The sequence below is a fragment of the Elephas maximus genome, chromosome 14, assembly GCF_024166365.1.
Source record: "Elephas maximus indicus isolate mEleMax1 chromosome 14, mEleMax1 primary haplotype, whole genome shotgun sequence".
Taxonomy (NCBI): Eukaryota; Metazoa; Chordata; class Mammalia; order Proboscidea; family Elephantidae; genus Elephas; species Elephas maximus.
The window spans coordinates 70,475,945-70,493,911 of NC_064832.1; the positions used below are offsets into that span (position 1 = coordinate 70,475,945).

Here is a 17,967-nt window from a genome sequence, read left to right on the forward strand (position 1 = left end):
CTATTAAAGAAATTGAATTTGTCAAAAGCCTATGGTGGAATCTAGAAATTGAATTTGTCAAAAGCCTATGGTGGACTCTATCAGCTATTCAAGGAAGAAATAACACCAATTTCATGCAATTTTTTTTTTTTTAAACAGAGGAGTTGGGATTACACTATGACTCAAGGATAACTGTAATACCAAAACCTGACAAAATCATTACAAAAAATGATTACAAATATCCCTCATGAACATAAACTCAAAAATTCTTAACAAAATATTAGGAAATCGAATTCAATGATACACAAAAATTGACAATACATCACATATAAGAAGGTTTTATGCCAGGAAGGGATGGTTAATTTAACACTCAAAAATTCTATTTTTCCTTTTATCCTAACAGATAATCATTTCAATAGGTAAGAAAAAGCATTTGACAAAATTCAATACACATTTATGTTAAAAACTATTATCGAACTAGGAATAATATGTAACTTTCTCAAATTGATAAAGGACATCTACAAAACACCTCCAGGTAACATCACACTTAAAGGTGAAAGGCTGATTTATTGTTGCTTCCCTCTCAGAAAGGAACAAGGAAGTCTGAGGCTTTCACCACTCTATTCAGCATTGTTGTGGAGGCCCTAATAATTGGAATAAAGCAACCAAAAAAAGAAAAAAGAAATAAAAGGCAGAGAGATTAAAAAGTAAAACGGTCTCTATTTGCAGATGATATGATTATTTATATAGAATGTCACGGAGAATCCACAAAACAAATGTTAAAAATTAATGAGTTTAGCAAGGTCACAGATACAAGGTTAATATGCAAAAGAAATTGTTTTCTTATACAGCAGCAGTTAAAAAATGAAATTTTTAAAAAGTTACAATAACATTAAAAAGTAAAAAATGCCTAAGAATAAATCTAATCAAACTTCAAAGACCTCTACATTGAAAAGTACAAAACACTGCTGAGAGGCATTAAAGTAGAAATAAAATAAATTTAGGCCCCTGGGTGGTTCAAATGGTTTGCTCCTGGCTACTAACCAAAAGGTTGGTGGTTCAAACCCACCCAGTGGCACAACAGAAGAAAGGCCTGGAGATCTGCTTCCATATTGATTACAGCCAAGAAAACCCTATGGAACTCAGTTCTACCCTGTAACACACGGGGTTGTTATAAATTGGAATCAACTGAATGGCAATGGGTTTGGTTTGCTTTTCTTGACTACATTTAAAGATACACCAAGGTGACAGATTGAAAGACTCGAAAATGTTATGGTGTCAATTCTGCCCAAAATGATCTAAAGCTTCAACATAATTCCAATCGAAATGCCAGGATTTACTGTAGAGATGGATGAGCTGATTACAAAATTTATATGACAATGCAAAAAAAAAAAAAAGCCAAAAAATTTTGTACAACAACAAAATTGAAATACTTAAACTATGGTGATTTCAAGACCTACAAAGCTAGAGTAATCAAAACAGTATGGTAGAGTGGGTAAAATAAAAAGATTTAAATAAATAAATGCCCATACCAGATGTTGGTGAAGCTGTGGAGCAACTAGAACTCTCTTACATTGTTAATGGAAATGTAAAATGCTATAATTAATCACTTTGGGAAAGTCTGACAATTGTTTATAAAATTAAACAAACACCTATTATTTGACTTGGCCCTTCCATTCCTAGATATTGAAATAAGAGAAATGAAAACATGTCTACACAAAGACTTATGCATAAATGTTCATAGCACCTTTATTTGTAACAGCCCAAAGCTGGAAAAACTCAAATGTTCACCATAAGTGTACAAAAGTATACTACGAATATTAAGAATTTCTTCAAATCAGTAAATAACCATTTTTCTAAATGTGCATATATTTTAAAATGATTCTTTAAAATATACAGATACTGAAAACTGAACAGATACTTAAAAACAGAGACTGAGAGAGAATACCTAATATCTAAATGAAATGGCCAGCACACTTACTCTTCTCTATAGTCATCAGGGAAATGCAAATTAAAACACAATAAGATGCTACTACACATCCACCAGAATAGCTCAAATTAAAGAGTTACAATATAAAAGTGCCAGCGAAAAAGAGACGGACAGACACAGTAACTCCAACAATGGGCTCAAACACAGCCATGATTGTGTGGTTGGCACAGGATTGGGCAGTAGTTTGTTCTGTTGTACACAGGGCTGCTGTGAATCCGAACCAACTCGAAGGCACCTAACAATAACATACTAGATATTCAAAGATGTTAAGCATCGGAAGTCTTATACTAAATCAGTAGTAGTGTTAATTAGTACAACTACCTGGAAAACTGTTTGGTAGTAATTACTAAACTATACTTACTGCCCTCAACCCTAATGATCAACTCTGTATTGTTCTTCCTTTAGTAACTCAAATCCACCAAGCTCTTTTCTATTTCAGGGTCTTGGAACATGCTGTTCCCTCCACCTAGAATACCCTTTTCCTCCATTCTTGACCCAGTTCATTTCTACTCAGCATTCATCGTAAGGGTCAGGGTCCCATTCCTTCCTATCAGAGCACTGACCATGGCAGAGCCAACCTGCTGAGAATTCAACCCTCCCTAGAGATCTGCTACCCTTAAAATTAAGCATTGGTGTTGATCCTCTTAGCTTTTTCTGTCTACTACAGCAGAAAGCCACCACATGGCTGCCAGGTTGTCATACTGTGGAGGCTTGTATGTTGCTGTCATGCTGCAAGCTATGTTACCAGTATTTCAGATACCAGCAGGGTCACCCATGGTGGGCAGGTTTCAGCAGAGTTTCCAGACTAAGACAAACTAGAAAGAAGGACATGGCAATCTACTTCTGAAAAAACTGGCCAATGAAAACTTTATGAATAGCAGCACAAGACTGTCAGATATAGTGCCAAGAGATGACCCCCTCAGGAGGAAGGCACTCAAAATATGACTGGTGAAGAGGTGCCTCCTCAAAACAGAGTCTACCTTAAAGATGTGGATGGAGTCAAGCTTTCGGGACCTTCATTTGCTGATTTGGCATGACTCAAAATGAGAAGAAACAGCTGCAAATATCTATTAATAATCAGAACATGGAATGAAGTATGAATCTAGGAAAATTGGAAATCATCAGAAATGAAATGGAACATATAAACATCGATACTGTAGGCATTAGAGAGCTGAAATGGGCTGGTATTGGCCACTCTGAACCAGACAATCTTATGTTCTACTATGCTGAGGACTGACAAATTGAAGAGAAACGGCATCACATTTACTGTCAAAAAGATCATCTCAAGATCTATCCTGAAGTACAATGCTGCAAGTGACAGAATAATATCCATACATCTAAAAGGAAGACCAGTGAATACCACTATTCAAATTTACCCACCAATGAGTAATGCCAAAGATAAGGAAATTGAAGATTTTTACCAACTCTTGCAGTCTGAAGTTGATCACACATACAATCAAGATGTACTGGTGATTACTGGTGATTGGAATGTGAAAGCTGGAAACAAAGAAAGATTTGTAGTTGGAAAATACGGCCTTGGTGACAAAAATGACACCGGCAATCACGTAACAGAATTTTGCAAGACCAATGACACATTCACTGCAAATACCTTTTCTCAACAACATATACAGCAACTATACACGTCGACCTCACTGGATGGAAAACACAGCAATCAAATTGACTACATCTGTGGAAAGAGACAACGAAACAGCTCAATATCAGTCAGAACAAGGCTAGAGGCCCCCTGTGGAACAGACCATCAACTGCTCATACCAAGTTCAAGTTGAAGTGGAAGAAAATTAAAGCAAGTACACGAGAATTCTTACGGACCATCTCAAGAATAGATGTGACGTGCTGAACACTAATGACCGAAAACCAGAAAAGTCGTGGCATGACATCAAGGACATCATACATGAAGAAAGCAAAAGGTCATTAAAAAAACAGGAAAGGAAGAAAAGACAAAAACGATGTCAGAAAAGACATTAAAAGTTGGTTTTAACAAAAAGTAACAAAACTGAATGGAAGAAAGGGTAAAATAAAAGAAACGAACAGATGATTTCAAAGGGCAGCTCAAGAAAACAAAGTATTATAATGAAATGTGCAAAGACCTTGAGTTAGAAAACCAAAAGGGAAGAACACACTCAGCATTTCTCAAGCCGAAAGAACTGAAGAAAAATTCAAGCCTCAAGTTGCAACAGTGAAGGATTCTACAGGGAAAATACTGAAAGACACAGTATGTATCAACAGAAGATGGAAGGAATACAGAGAATCATTGTACCAAAAAGAGTTGAGGTTCAACCATTTCAGGAGGTAGCATATGATCAAGAACCGATGGTAGTGAAGGAAGAAGTCCAACCTGCACAGAAGTCCAAGAAGGCACCAGTGAAAAGCTAGGCTTCGGAAACTGATGGAATATCAGTTGAGATGTTTCAACAAATGGATGCAGTGTTATTGGTGCTCACTAGTCTACGTCAAGAAATTTCGAAGGCAACTTCCTGGCCAACAGACTAGAAGACATCCATGTTTGTGCCCATTCCAAAGAAAGGTGATCCAAGAGAATGCTGAAATTATCAAACAATATCATTAATATCACATACAAGTAAAATTTTGCTGAAAATAATTAAAAAACAGTTGCAGCAGTACATCAATAGGGAACTTCCAGAAATTTAAACCAGATTCAGAAGAGGATGTGGAACAAGGGATATCATTGCCGATGTCAGATGGACCTTGGCTGAAAGCAGAGAATACCAGAAAGATGTTTACCTGTGTTTTATTGACTATGTAAAGGCATTCACCTGTATGGATCATAACAATTTATGGATAACACTACAAAGAACGGGAATTCCAGAACGCTTCATTGTGCTCATGGGGAACCTGTACATAGACCAAGAGGCAGCTGTTCAAACAGAACGGGGGATACTTTATGGTTAAATATCAGGAAAGATGTGCATCAAGGTCGTATCCTTTCACCATACTTATTCAATCTGTATGCTGGGCAAATAATCTGAGAAACTGGACTATATGAAGAAGAATGAGGCATCAGGATTGCAGGAGGACTCATTAACGACCTGTGATATGCAGATGATACTATCTTGCTTGCAGAGAGTGAAGAGGATTTGAAGCACTTACTGATAAAGATCAAAGACTACAGCCTTCAGGACGGACTCCATTTCAATACAAAGAAAACAAAAATTCTCATAACTGGACCAAAAAGCAGTATCAAGATAAACGGAGAAAAGCTTGAAGTTGTCAAGGGTTTCATTTTACTTGGATCTACAATCAATGCCCATGGAAGCAGCAGTCAAGAAATTAAACAATGTACTGATGTGGGCAAATCTGCTGCAAAAGACTTCTTTAAAGTATCAGAAAGCAAAGACGTCACTTTGAGGACTAAGGTGCACCATGGTATTTTCCATCACATCATATCCACGTGAAAACTAGGACGGTGAATTAGGAAGGCAGAAGAAAAACTGATGCCTTTGAATTATGGCATTGGCAAAGAATACTGAATACACTGTGGACTGCCAGAAGAACAAACAAATTTGTCTTGGAAGAAGTACAGCCAGAGCGCTCGCTGGAAGTGAGGATGGTGGGACTTCATCTCACATACTCTGGACATGTTATCAGGAAGGATCAGTCCCTAGAGAAAGACATCATGCTTGGTAAGGCAGAAAGTCAATGAAAAAGTGGAAGATCCTCAACGAGATGGACTGACACACTGGCTGCAACAATTGGTTCAAACAGCAACAACTGTGAGGATGGCAAAGGACCAGGCAGTGTTTTGTTCTGTTGTACACAGGGTCACTATGAGTCGGAACCAACTTGAAGGCACCTAACAACTGCAGAAAATGAGTTTCTTTATATACTGCTAAGGAAATTGTGTAACTCACATTTTGCCCCCAATTAATTACCTTCAGCCTTTCACTGTATTTCTCCAATTCATCAGTTTCACTCAACAATAATCATTCCACTACATTGTCCCCGTAATTTTCCTGAACCTCTCAGAAGTCTCAATTTTGGACCCACTGATGCATTCCCTTCTACAGGAATCCTATTCCAATTCACCACCAGTGAAAGTTTTGACAGCTGCACAACTACAGTGCATGTCAGGGGTTACCAGTGCTCCATCTACCTACAATAATGGGGTTCTCTCTGCCAAACAGCCGATAATCCAGCTCCAAAATTCCATTTTAAAGTCTACTCCTTCAACCACTCCTGGCAGTATTTGTCTTGTGTGGGGTTCTCCCAGGAAACAGGCTCAGAAATGGAAATTTACACACCAGAAGTTTATTGGGTACTGCCCTTGGAATCAACAACTGTGGGGAATCAACAATGGTGGGAAATCAACAACTGTGGGGGAGCAAGGAAGAACTGAGAGGAGGAATAAGTTGAACTGCAATGCAGTCACAGGAAGGCCTCAGCCAAACCGGAGAGCTCTGGTGCTAATACGTACCTTCACAGTTCTCCTGCCTTAGGGCAAAAAGGGTAGGCGTTTACTCTCCCATAAAAAATAGATATTGGATGTAGGCTACCCTTGGAGTGGGGTCATTACTTTGAGCTTTAGTTACTAACACTCCCAGCAGCTAGAGAAATATGTGCCTGAATGGGGGAAACTAGGTGGTGAATCAAGGCACCCACTACACCACCCTTAGACTATTAAACTAATTTAGTTAATAAGGGGAGATAATTAAGCATTTACCCTGCTTTTTTAGGAGGAACTACAGTTCACTGAAGAAGCCCTGGTGGTGCAATGGTTAAGTGCATGGCTGCTAATGGAAAGGTCAGTGGTTCAAACCAACCAATGGCTTCTCAGGAGAAAAGACCTGGCGATCTGCTCCTATAAAGATTACAGCCTAGGAAAAACCCCATGGGGCAGTTCTACTCTGTCATACAGGGTCGTTAAGAGTAAGAATTAACTAGACATCACACAATAACAGCAACAGTTCATTGCCAGTTGATGAGAGAAAAACTCTTTGCAGAAGAGCACTAGCTAATAAACATACAAGGAATAACAGAATGATAAAAATCATCATTTTGAAACCCTTAATGAAATCATTGGCTCAGACAAGGATTATCAAAGGATACTAAAACCATTAGGTGAAAGATATGCACAGTGTGCCAAAGGTATTACTCCATAATTACTCACTTACTGCAAATGGAAAAATCATACATTTTCAAAGGAGAGATCTGGTGGGCACTGTCTTAACCAAGAAACCAAAGTCAGCACCATCAAGCAGTAAGACAACCTGACAATCTCCTGATGGGATGCAAATATGTAGTACTCAGCACCATACATAAAATATTCTTGCTAAAAATGTTTAACCAAAATCTAATCAAGCTTTAAGACCTAACACCCAAACTTCCATTTACCGGGAATAGAAGAGACAGAGCTATAGAGATGAACACTACCTGGAGCCCTGCCCTTAAGAAGCAAGACTGATATGACATTCTAGAAAATATAAATACTGACTCAAAGGCAAACTAACAACAACAACATAAAATGTAAATATTTGTGACAGAAAACTGATATGTGAAAGCCAGGGAGGAGTAGGTGAAGAGAATTAACTGCAAAGGGATCTAGAGGAAATTTCTGGAGTAGTAAAATCCTCTGTATCAAGATCGTAGTGATGGTTTATGTTGTCAGGTGCCGTCGAGTCACTTCCCACTCATAGCGACCCTACGTACAACAGAATGAAACACTGCCCAGCCCTGCACCATCCTCATAATTGTTGCTATGTTTGAACCCACTGTTGCTACCACTGTGTCAATCCATCTCATTGAAGGTCTTTTCTTACACTGACCCTTCGCTTTACCAAGCATGATGTCCTTCTCCAGGGATTGGTCCCTCCTGATAACACGTCCAAAGTATGGGAGACGAAGTCTCACTATTCTCACTTCCAAGGAGCATTCTCGCTGTACTTTCTGATAGTTTTATATGACCCATCAAAATGAACACTTAAGAAGGATTAATTTTATCGTATGTAAATTAAATCTCAATTAACCTGCCCCTTAAAAGTGAATGTTTAAACTGTTTTTGAGTAACAAAGTTTATGACTATTCTGTTGGTTTTTTAAACAGATGTAATAAAATGCAAAAGCATTTTCAAGTTAAAATTTTTCTGTTTTTATTTTTATTCTCTTTTTAAGCCCACAGACAAGATTTTCTCAGCTTGAGCTAAGAGACCAATTTCATTTCACATTTCTACTACCAATATACAGAGCAGTTCTTGCCTTCACAAATGTTTATATATTTCATACTATTCCACAGATGTAACAACAATATGAAAAAAATTACTACCTATCCACAAATCATAATTATACATAAACAGATTCAACCCCACATCATTTCCTAAAACATTCTCACAATAATGTCTCTTCATCGCTCAAAACTATCAGGGGTTCATCAGTGTCTAGTGAATAAAATCTATTTCTTATCTTGCTGTTCAAGGTGCCTGACCCTGAGGCCAAAGCCTTCATTTCCAGAATGAATTCACACTGTCCCTCAGACACCTACATGTAACGGAATTCTTCCCATTATCTAACCGTGAACTGTGCTTTCACACCTTTGCTCATTCTTTTGCACTGGCCCAAAATGTCATCCCTTTGATATAAGAAGCTATGCTTTTTTAGTCATTACATTTAACACTTCTGTAAGCATCTGCCTTTGTTATTTTTCATCCCCAAATGGATGGGAAACTCAAGTGTAGGAACTGTCTCATAAATCCGTACAGGGCCAATGGTTAAGGCTAAGTAGTAATCACTGGACGTTTGTTAGATGAATTAACCTCTTACAGCCGAAACCCAGTATCATTTCTAATATGAAAGAGGGAAGGCAGCTGAAAGACCTAAATGAGTTTAGCTTAGAAAAGAAAAGCAATTCCCCATTTTAATCACAATATCCTCTATTGTTTCCACTAACTTATTCTTCTTCCACTTCATGACCCAGATACCCTGACTCCTCTTTATCTTCCAGTCTATCAGTTCCCTCCTGGCATCACTTTCCTTTTTACCATATGGCCAGTCATTGTCACCAAAAACTTTCAATTTCTTTTTTTCCTTGAGTTCCAGTCATACTTCAACCCTGAATCATCTCAACTGGCAGTTTTCTCCATTTCTCTTTCGAGTGGAAAAAGATAAAATATGCTGATTGGAATTTTAAATATGTGCTCTTATCAAAAATAATAACAATTACTAACATTTCATGGGTACTTATAATGAGTCGGAATCGACTCGACGGCAGTGGGTTTTTTTTTATAATGTACAGGCACCATGTCCTTTCAATAATCCTATAAGATTACATGTAAAGAAACAATCAAAGAAAAGCTAATTAACTTGCCAAAAAAGGTAGAACTGGGATTTGAACTAAGGATTTAACCACTGTGCTAAGGTACTTCCCAAACGCAATGCAATACTGCCATTCACACTCAAAACTGACAAAAAATTCTTTAACTCATTCCTTTTCCAACACCTTCCCCCCAAGCAAATGTTCCAGTCTTGACTGGCCTCATTCCTACAAAAACATATTTATTCCATCACTAAATAAATGAAATGGTTATTCACACACCCAACAGTCAATGAGACTAAAAGGGAGTGAGACATGATCCCTGCCTTATCTTCAAGTTCCCAAGCCCCAACTGCCCCCTCACTCTCAGCAGAAACAATAACCATACTTAATAACACTTCATGTGCCAGGCACTTGACATATATTAGTTCATTTAATCTACAAAACAATCCCTATCATTATTATCATGTAAGAACCCTGAGGCACACAGAAGATATGTAATGTACCCAAGGTCACACAACTAACAAGTAGCAGAGCCAGGGTTTTAAACCAGTCTGACTTCGGAGTCCAAGTTCTTTACTTCATTAGAATGCCATCAAAGTGACTGACTCCATTAGGCTTGAAGTCCTCAATTTCTCTACCTTACGTCTAGAACATAATCTAAAGTAATTAATTCCTTCAACATGGGCTGATAACTCACATGCCTTATTTTTGTTCCCTGAACACAAGGTTGTTCCTACCTCAAGGCCTTTATAATTGTCTAAAACACTTTTTTTCTAGATCTGCCTCCTCATCATTATGTTTCAACTTAAATGTCAGTTTCTAAAGAGACCTTACCTGTCCACCCTATCTAAAATAGCCCCCACTGCAAAGTGCTCTATTAAATGAAATCGGTTTTATTTCCTTCATAGCTACTTAAGCCTACCCGAAATTATCTCATCCGTTTACTTAGCAAGGAGCCCTGGTGGTGCAGTGGTTAAAGCAATCAATTGCTAACCAGAAGGTGAGCAGTTCAAAACCACCAGCGGCTCTGCAGGACAAATATGTGGCAGTCTGCTTCTGTAGAGATTTACAGCCTTGGAAACCCTATGGGGTCGATATGAGTTGGAATCGGCTTGACGGCAGTGGGTTTGGTTTTGGTTTTGGTTTACTTATCAGTTGTCTATTTACCCCCACTAGAGTGGAAGTTCCAGAAGAATAGAGACCTTGTCTAGCTTGCCTACTACTATATCCTCAGCACCTAAAACAATGCCTGGAATATTAAAAATATATACATATATACGCACATACACAAACGTGTGTGTGTGTAGCCACTGAGTCAACTCAAACTCATGGCAACCCAATATGTGTCAGAGTAGAACTGTGCTCCATAGGGTTTAGAAGTAAATCACTAGGCCTTCCTCCCCAGACACCTCTTCATGGACTAGAACCAGCAACCTTTCAGTTAGCAACTGAGCATGTTAACCATTTGTACACCCTGGGATTTCTAGCACAAAGTAGGCACTTGACATTTAAAGAACGAATGCCAAAAATTGTGCTAAACGTTGAGATTACCAAAATGAACAGGATATGGTTACTATCCTCTAGGAGCTCCCAGACTTTTTATTTACAAATATCTCCTCCGCTTCTCAGACTCAGAACAAGGGATGTTACTGCTGATGTCAGATGGATCTTGGTTGAATGCAGAGAACACCAGAAAGATGTTTACCTGTTTTATTGACTATGCAAAGGCATTCAACTTTGTAGATCATAACAAATTATGGATTACATTGCGAAGATGGGAATTCCAGAACACTTAATTGTGCTCATGTGGAACCTATACATAGACCAAGAGGCAGTTGTTCAAACAGAACGGGGGATACTACATGGTTTAAAATCAGGAAGATGTGCATCAAGGTCGTATCTTTTCACCATACTTAGTCAATCTGTATGCTGAGCAAATAATCAGAGAAACTGGACTACATGAAGAAAAATGAGGCATCAGGATTGGAGGAAGACTCATTAACAACTTGTGATATGCAGATGACACTACCTTGCTAGCAGAAAGTCAAAAGGATTTGAAGCACTTACCAATGAAGATCAAAGACTACGGGCTTCAGTATGGATTACAACTCAACATAAAGAAAATAAAAACTCTCACAACTGGACCAAGAAGTAACATCATGATAAACAGAGAAAACACTGAAGTTGTCAAGGATTTGATTTTACTTGGATCCACAATCAATGCCCATGGAAGCAGCAGGCAAGAACCCAAATGACATACTGAATTGGGCAAATCTGTTGCAAAAGGCCACTTTAGAGTGTTAAAAATCAAAGATGTCACTTTGAGGACTAAGAGAAGCCTGACCAAAGCCATGATATTTTCAATCACCTCATGTACACGTGAAAGCTGGACAATGAATAACGAAGATGGAAGAAGAATTGATGCCTTTGAATTATGATGCTGGCAAAGAATACTGAATAAACCATGGACTGCCAGAAGAAAAAACTTGTCTTAGAAGTACTGCCAGAATGCTTCTTAGACATGAGGATGGCGAGACTTCAGCTCATGTACTTTGGACATGTTATCAGGAAGGACCACTCCCTGGAGAAGCACATCATATTTGTAAGGTAGAGGGTCACTGAAAAAGAGGAACACCCTCAAGGAGATGGACTGACATAGTGGGTCATCAATGGGCTCAAACATAGCAACGACTGTGAGGATGATGCAGGATTGGGCACCGTTTCGTTCTGTTGTACACAGGGTGGCTGTGAGTTGAAACCGACTTGACAGCACCTAACAGCAATACAACAACTTCCTTCTATATTAAAGGAAGACAAGTCTGTAACTTCTTTCAGTGGCTACTCTCTCCACCTGTGGTCTTAAAACTGTCCTTGAGATCTCCCTTTGACATCTCCCCATCAATTATCCCTTTCTCTCCTATCTTTGTGGAAACCCTGGTGGCATAGTGGTTAAGTGCTACAGCTGCGAACCAAAGGGTCAGCAGTTTGAATCTGCCAGGCGCTCCTTGGAAACTCTATGGGGCAGTTCTACTCTGTCCTAGAGGGTCACTATGAGTCGGAATCAACTCGACGGCACTGGGTTTGGTTTTTGGTTTCTCATATCTTTAATCACTCCGTCTCAACTACTGAATGCTCCCCACCGTCCCTGCATACTCAAATATCCTTGCGTTTTCAACACCTCCCATTCACTGCTTACCACATTCCTCTACTATGACCATTTCTTCAAAAGTTATCAATGACCTGGAAATTGTTCTCACTTTATTCAGCATTTAACACTTTTGTGGACTTTGCAATCTACTTTCTTAAGACCAAAGACACTACTGCCCCCACCCAGTTCTCTTCCTAATTTCCCTCTCAGCTTACTTCACTGTCTCCTTCTCTCAAGACCTTTACACTTGATGCTCACCAGGGCTTCATCCTCTAGTCTTGCTCCATTCTCGATCTCTGAATGATCACATCCTGTCCTGTAACTTCGACCAGTGCCTCTACACATGGGATTATTTTATATCTATTCATTCAGAGCCTAAATCCCAGCTCCACTTTCTCCATCACCCCTAATAAGAAACGTGATTGAATTCTTAATCAAATTCTCAATAAAGAGAAGTTACAAGCTAAGACATAGAAAAAAATAATGTTAACTATAATAAGCAACAATGTTCTGAGAAAGCAATATTACATAACTTAAGGCTGGTTTTCATGAGTTTTTCTTGAACTAATTTTTCATTTTAATTGACAGCTGGTAAAAAAAACAGATCAAAGACTAGAACCTCATTTACAAATCTTATGTACATGGTTAACTTTTACTAATTGTATCTCATACTGTTAATACAGCTATACATAAATAGAAATTTTATTATTCTATGAGTAGCAGAAAGTCTGAAGGAGCTCTGGTGGTGCAGTGGTTAAGTGCTCAGCTGCTAACCAAAAGGTTAATGGTTGGAACCCATCAGCTGCTCAGCGGGGAAAAGATGTGGCAGTCTGTTTCCATAAAGACTGACAGCCTTGGAAACACTGAGGGGCAATTCTACTCTGTCCTGTGGGGTCACAATGAGCTGGAATCAACTCAACAGCAATGGGTTTAGTTAAAAAGTCAAAACAGTAATATACCAGTCACAAATTACTGCATAAGTCTGGAACAACATCTAAAAGGAACCTGAGTTCTTTCTGAGAGGTTTGTAAAGATGTGCCTACAGCGCCATAATTTAGAGACTCACAGATCTAAATTACACCTAATTATTGGAGCAAACTGTCTGATGAGGTTTTGCGCTATTTTCAAAGGCATTAGAAAAAAAAAACAGACCTGTGCCTTTTTGCCCATCCTTTTAGATAGTAAAGGGTAGTTATGCATATTTATAGCCATATGATACAATAACTCATGTGTCCCTCGTAAACAATTACAGAAATGAGAAGAATGATTGATTTACCTAGACAAAATGTGACCAAAGCTCCGTCTTTACAATTCTCCCCAATGGCTAAGCAGACTGATAAACTACAAACAGCTGACTTACAGCCTCACCCCTTTCACAGTGGGAGGAAAAAACATGTGGTTATTGACTAACAAACTACACATTCAATAAATACAGTGAACTCTTTAATTCATTTGACAAAATCCTACTATTCTCCCGTGTTTTGCAAGAAGCTGTGGGAAAAAAGATGAAACCAACTCCCAATTACCACTGTCAAACCCAAGCTGGTGAAACAAGTCAGTCACCTTCCTTCAGGGTATGTGGCATGTAAGGACACGGAAAAGAAAACAATAGGAGAGTTCTTAGCAAAAAGGCACCCACATTTTAAGAAAAAGAAAATGAAAGTGACGTTTCCCACATCAAGGAAGCTGAAGATGCAGTGAGCCTAACTGAAAAAGACTAAGAGCTACTCATATTTTTTAGTTGATGACAGTTAAACACTCTACCAGCTGTCATATTTTAAAATTCTTCCATTCAGCTTTCTCTTTTCCACTACACAACCCCTCTACTCCAAAGCCCTTAAGTAACAGGAAATTGAACAGAAGACGAAGGGAAATGGCGATGGGGCATCAGAACACAAGAGCAGCGGCGACCAGATCATCTCTAGAACACCAAAAGGCCCAATTATCTAAGAACTGCTCCAAAAATCTCTATCAGACACCTTTCACGTCCACACAACTCACCATATGCATCCCTTACTTAAAACGAAACCTCATGCCTATCTGACAGCTTGATTCTAAGAACTCATCCTATAAATATGACATTATCCTTAACCTAAACTATTGCTCCCTTAGAAAAAGACAGATTTTTTTTTTTTTAAAGCGGTGGAAAGGGGGGAGATGGAATGTCACTGGGGGAGAGGGAAGAGGGGTTGAGGTGGTGAAAGATACTTGCAAATACCATTGCGGCAGAGACAGTGGAAACGGCACTTCCCTCACTACTCTAGCAAATTCTCCTCGTGTATTACCCTCTTATCTTCTACCCATCTTTCCTCCTTCCTCAACAACACACATGCACACACACGTGTCATCGCACCATTACCTTTTCCAGCCTCTCAAGCTAAGCTCCCGCCCTCACACCAACACACTTAGAGCAGAAGCCGCTGCCACCGCACCCTCCTATCTCAATAAGTGCCTGCACCATCCAGCACTGAGCACTTCATGAAAGACTGCTCAGTAAATACGTACGTACACACACACACACATACACACACGCGAGCGCACACGCGGCATGTGGCATAAGGAAGGGCACCCCAGAGACGCACCTGGAGGCCGGGTGTCCAGCGCTGCCGCCCCCCTGGTCTCTGTCACTGAGCGCAGCTGTGTAAATCCTCCGGTAGCGGTCAGCCAGGGCCCGGCCTGACAGCAGCAGCTGGTAGTGACCCCGGGAGTCCGCGGAGGGCAGCCCCAACCCCAGCCCCGTGGCTGCCACGGAGCCCTCGGAAACCGGCATGAACGGCGCCGGGGAGGAAGAGATGGTGGCGGCTGGGAAGAATCCGTCCCCGCCGGGCCCCGAGGAGGCGGCGGCGGGGGAGCCAGTTGCTGAGCACATCATCATCCTCGCCGCCGCCGCCTTGTCCCCGCGGGCCGGGCAGGCAGACACGCGCGCGCACACACAACCCTTTTCCAACGACGACGACTCCGGCGGCGGCCTCTCCCTCCCGCAGCAGGGAGACTACAAAGACAGCGACCTCCTCCTCCTCCTCCTCCTTCTCCTCCTCCCCCCCGCGCCGCCCTCGCCGCTACTGGGGCCGCTCATCTAACCCCGCCGCCCGGGGCGTGTGAGAAGGAGGCGGTGCCGCCGCTGCCGCCGCCGCCACCGCTGCCACCGCCGGGGCTACCCGCAATGGGAAGCTGCTGGCCGTACTGAGCATGCGCCACTCCTCGCACATGCTCAGTCATTGGAACCCCTTTTCCTCTCCACCCGCCTCTCAGCTACCACTCCCTCCGCCTCCGGGCTTTGGGCGTGAGGTGGTTGGGTCGTGCAGAATCTGAAGGAAATCCGCTTCTCCGGGCTTTGGTAGCAACCTGAGGGAGAGTAAAGAAAGTGCTGGAGGAGCTGTCAGCTACAGGCGTTGTTGGACTTCAGGTAATGGGGTTCCTTCCAGGTGGGAAAATTTAGGACCAGAAAGAGGGAATGTGCCTATCGCCGGAGAATGAGTATTACGCACTCCTTGTACCTTCCCTCAAAGTCTGTGCTGCCAACGTGAAGATTTGCTGTGAAGAGTGCTGGTTGGATCAGAATTCAAGGCCGTCTGAATGAGAAGTCCCTTTGGCGATTTTATTTTGAATGTATTGTGATTAGAATTTAAATCTGTTTAAATTAGACTTCACTTACACAGACAGGTGGTGATCTAGTGTTCTTTTTTTCTGAGGGAAGTAGAATACACAGTTATGCAAGTATTCTAAAACCGGCTTCATTCCTAAAGTCTTGTTCTTAATATTTACATCAGAGATAAATCGTAATGCAATAATATTGTTCTTAAATAGTCTTGTTAACTCCTCACTCATTCTAGGGGTTCACCCTTATCTTTTGGCAGTGGTCACTTAATGGCTTAGATTTTTCTGCCCAGGCTTACATTATTATAGACAGATGATTCTTAATATGACCTGAAACTATAATTATGACTAAGACTGTATAATATCTGAGGAGGTCAGATTTACAAAGACCTTATCGTTGTTAAGTGTACAAAAGTGTAACATTCTCAGAGTCCCTGTTCCAAAGCAATATTCTGTTAGCCCTTTCTTAAAAAAAAAAAAAATCTTAGAAATATATGCACAAATGCACCATGATTCCTAAGTTTTGTCCCTTTGGCTCTCCGTATAAAGAGTTTACATAATTTATACTCCTGAAAAATCATTTCTAAGTACTATCATTCTAAGTACTATATCCATCATTTACTTCGTTGTTAACTGCTGTCCAGTCAGCTCCGACTCATGGTGACCTTATAAACAACAGAACATGTTGCCTGCTCCTGTGTCATTCTGACAATCACTAGTATGTTCCAGTACATAGTTGTGGCTGTTGTGCCAACCCATCTCACTGAAGGTCTCTCTTGTCCTCACCAGCTCTCTACTTTACCAAAGACGATGTCCTCTTTCCTAGCAATCCATCCCTCCTGGTGAAATGTCCAAAGCAAGCAAGTGGGACAATGTTCTGTTGTGATCCATGGGTTTTCACTGGCTGACTTTTGGAAGTAGATCACTAGCCCTTTCTTCCTAGTCTGTCTTAGTCTGGAAGTTCAGCTGAAACCCGTCCACCATGGGTGACCCTGATGGCATATGAAACACCAACGGCATAGCTTCCAGCATCATAGCAACATACAGGCCACCATAGTACAACACTGACAGATGGGTGGTGGTCATCTACTTACTAGTTCTTATATCAGTGTCTCTTCTTTTAATAGCCTTCATTTTAAAAAAAAAAAAAAAAGTCCTTTTCAGTGTTTTGAGAAGAACAAACAAAAAGTAGGGAAGTAAATTAATTCAAGCTTTTGGGAGGAGGGATGCTAAAAGGAATGCACTGATCTGGGGCTTTGAATGGTAGATGAGTATCATTGTGAAAAAAGGTAAAGACGGGATGATTAACGAATAGGGACAAATGCATAGACATGAGGAATCACAGTATTTTAGTATTGTGGGTTGCTCTATTAAAGAGGTTTTGTATTTGTCTTGTTTCTTCAATGATCTTCTAAGTTCCTTCAGAGCTTCTTGTTTTTTTCTTCATCAGGCCCTAGAATACAACCTTGCCAATAGTAGGTATCCAGTAAGTATTTGTTAGGCTAAATCACTGGGCTGATGCTTCAGCACAGTTACAAACCTAAGTGTTGAACAGGAAGCACCCCCAACCCTGTGGTGAGAGCCAAGACACTGGGGGAAAGACAGCTAAATTCTAGGAGTGGAGTTAAAGACCTGGCAGCTAGATGCTACAAGGGTGTATTACTGTTGCAAGAGCCAGCAAAGTACTGAAAAGGCTCTGAAATCAGACAGACATGGCTTTGGATCCTGACTCTGCCCCTTAACACTTGTATGTCTTTGGGCAAGATTTTCTCTATATTGTTCTGACTTGCTGTCCATATGTTACAGAGTAGAACTGCTCCATAGGATTTTCTTGGCTGTAATCTTAATGACAGCAGATTGCCAGGCCTATCTTCCATGGTACTGCTGGGTAGGTTCCAACCGCCAACTGTTTGCGCCACCTAAGGACCTCCTGTATGTAATGGTCAAAATAATACTTGCTGTTATTGCA

General features: G+C 40.5%; 1 protein-coding gene and 1 long non-coding RNA gene across 9 annotated transcripts in view; one reads left to right on the forward strand and one right to left on the reverse strand.

Annotated features, from left to right (window-relative positions):
* Positions 1–15,570, reverse strand: part of MYCBP2 (MYC binding protein 2) — a 287,568-nt gene extending 271,998 nt beyond the window's left edge. For all 8 annotated transcript variants that reach the window (XM_049853287.1, XM_049853282.1, XM_049853285.1 and 5 more), the window contains exon 1: positions 14,984–15,570. In XM_049853287.1, the coding sequence (XP_049709244.1) occupies positions 14,984–15,276 (293 nt within the window). In that variant the 5' untranslated portion in view covers positions 15,277–15,570. The remainder of the gene's footprint in view (positions 1–14,983) is intronic.
* A 149-nt stretch (positions 15,571–15,719) lies between these two features.
* Positions 15,720–17,967, forward strand: part of LOC126058204 (uncharacterized) — a 42,765-nt gene continuing 40,517 nt past the window's right edge. Inside the window, exon 1 of the long non-coding RNA XR_007513134.1 lies at positions 15,720–15,807. This is a non-coding gene — a long non-coding RNA (uncharacterized LOC126058204). The remainder of the gene's footprint in view (positions 15,808–17,967) is intronic.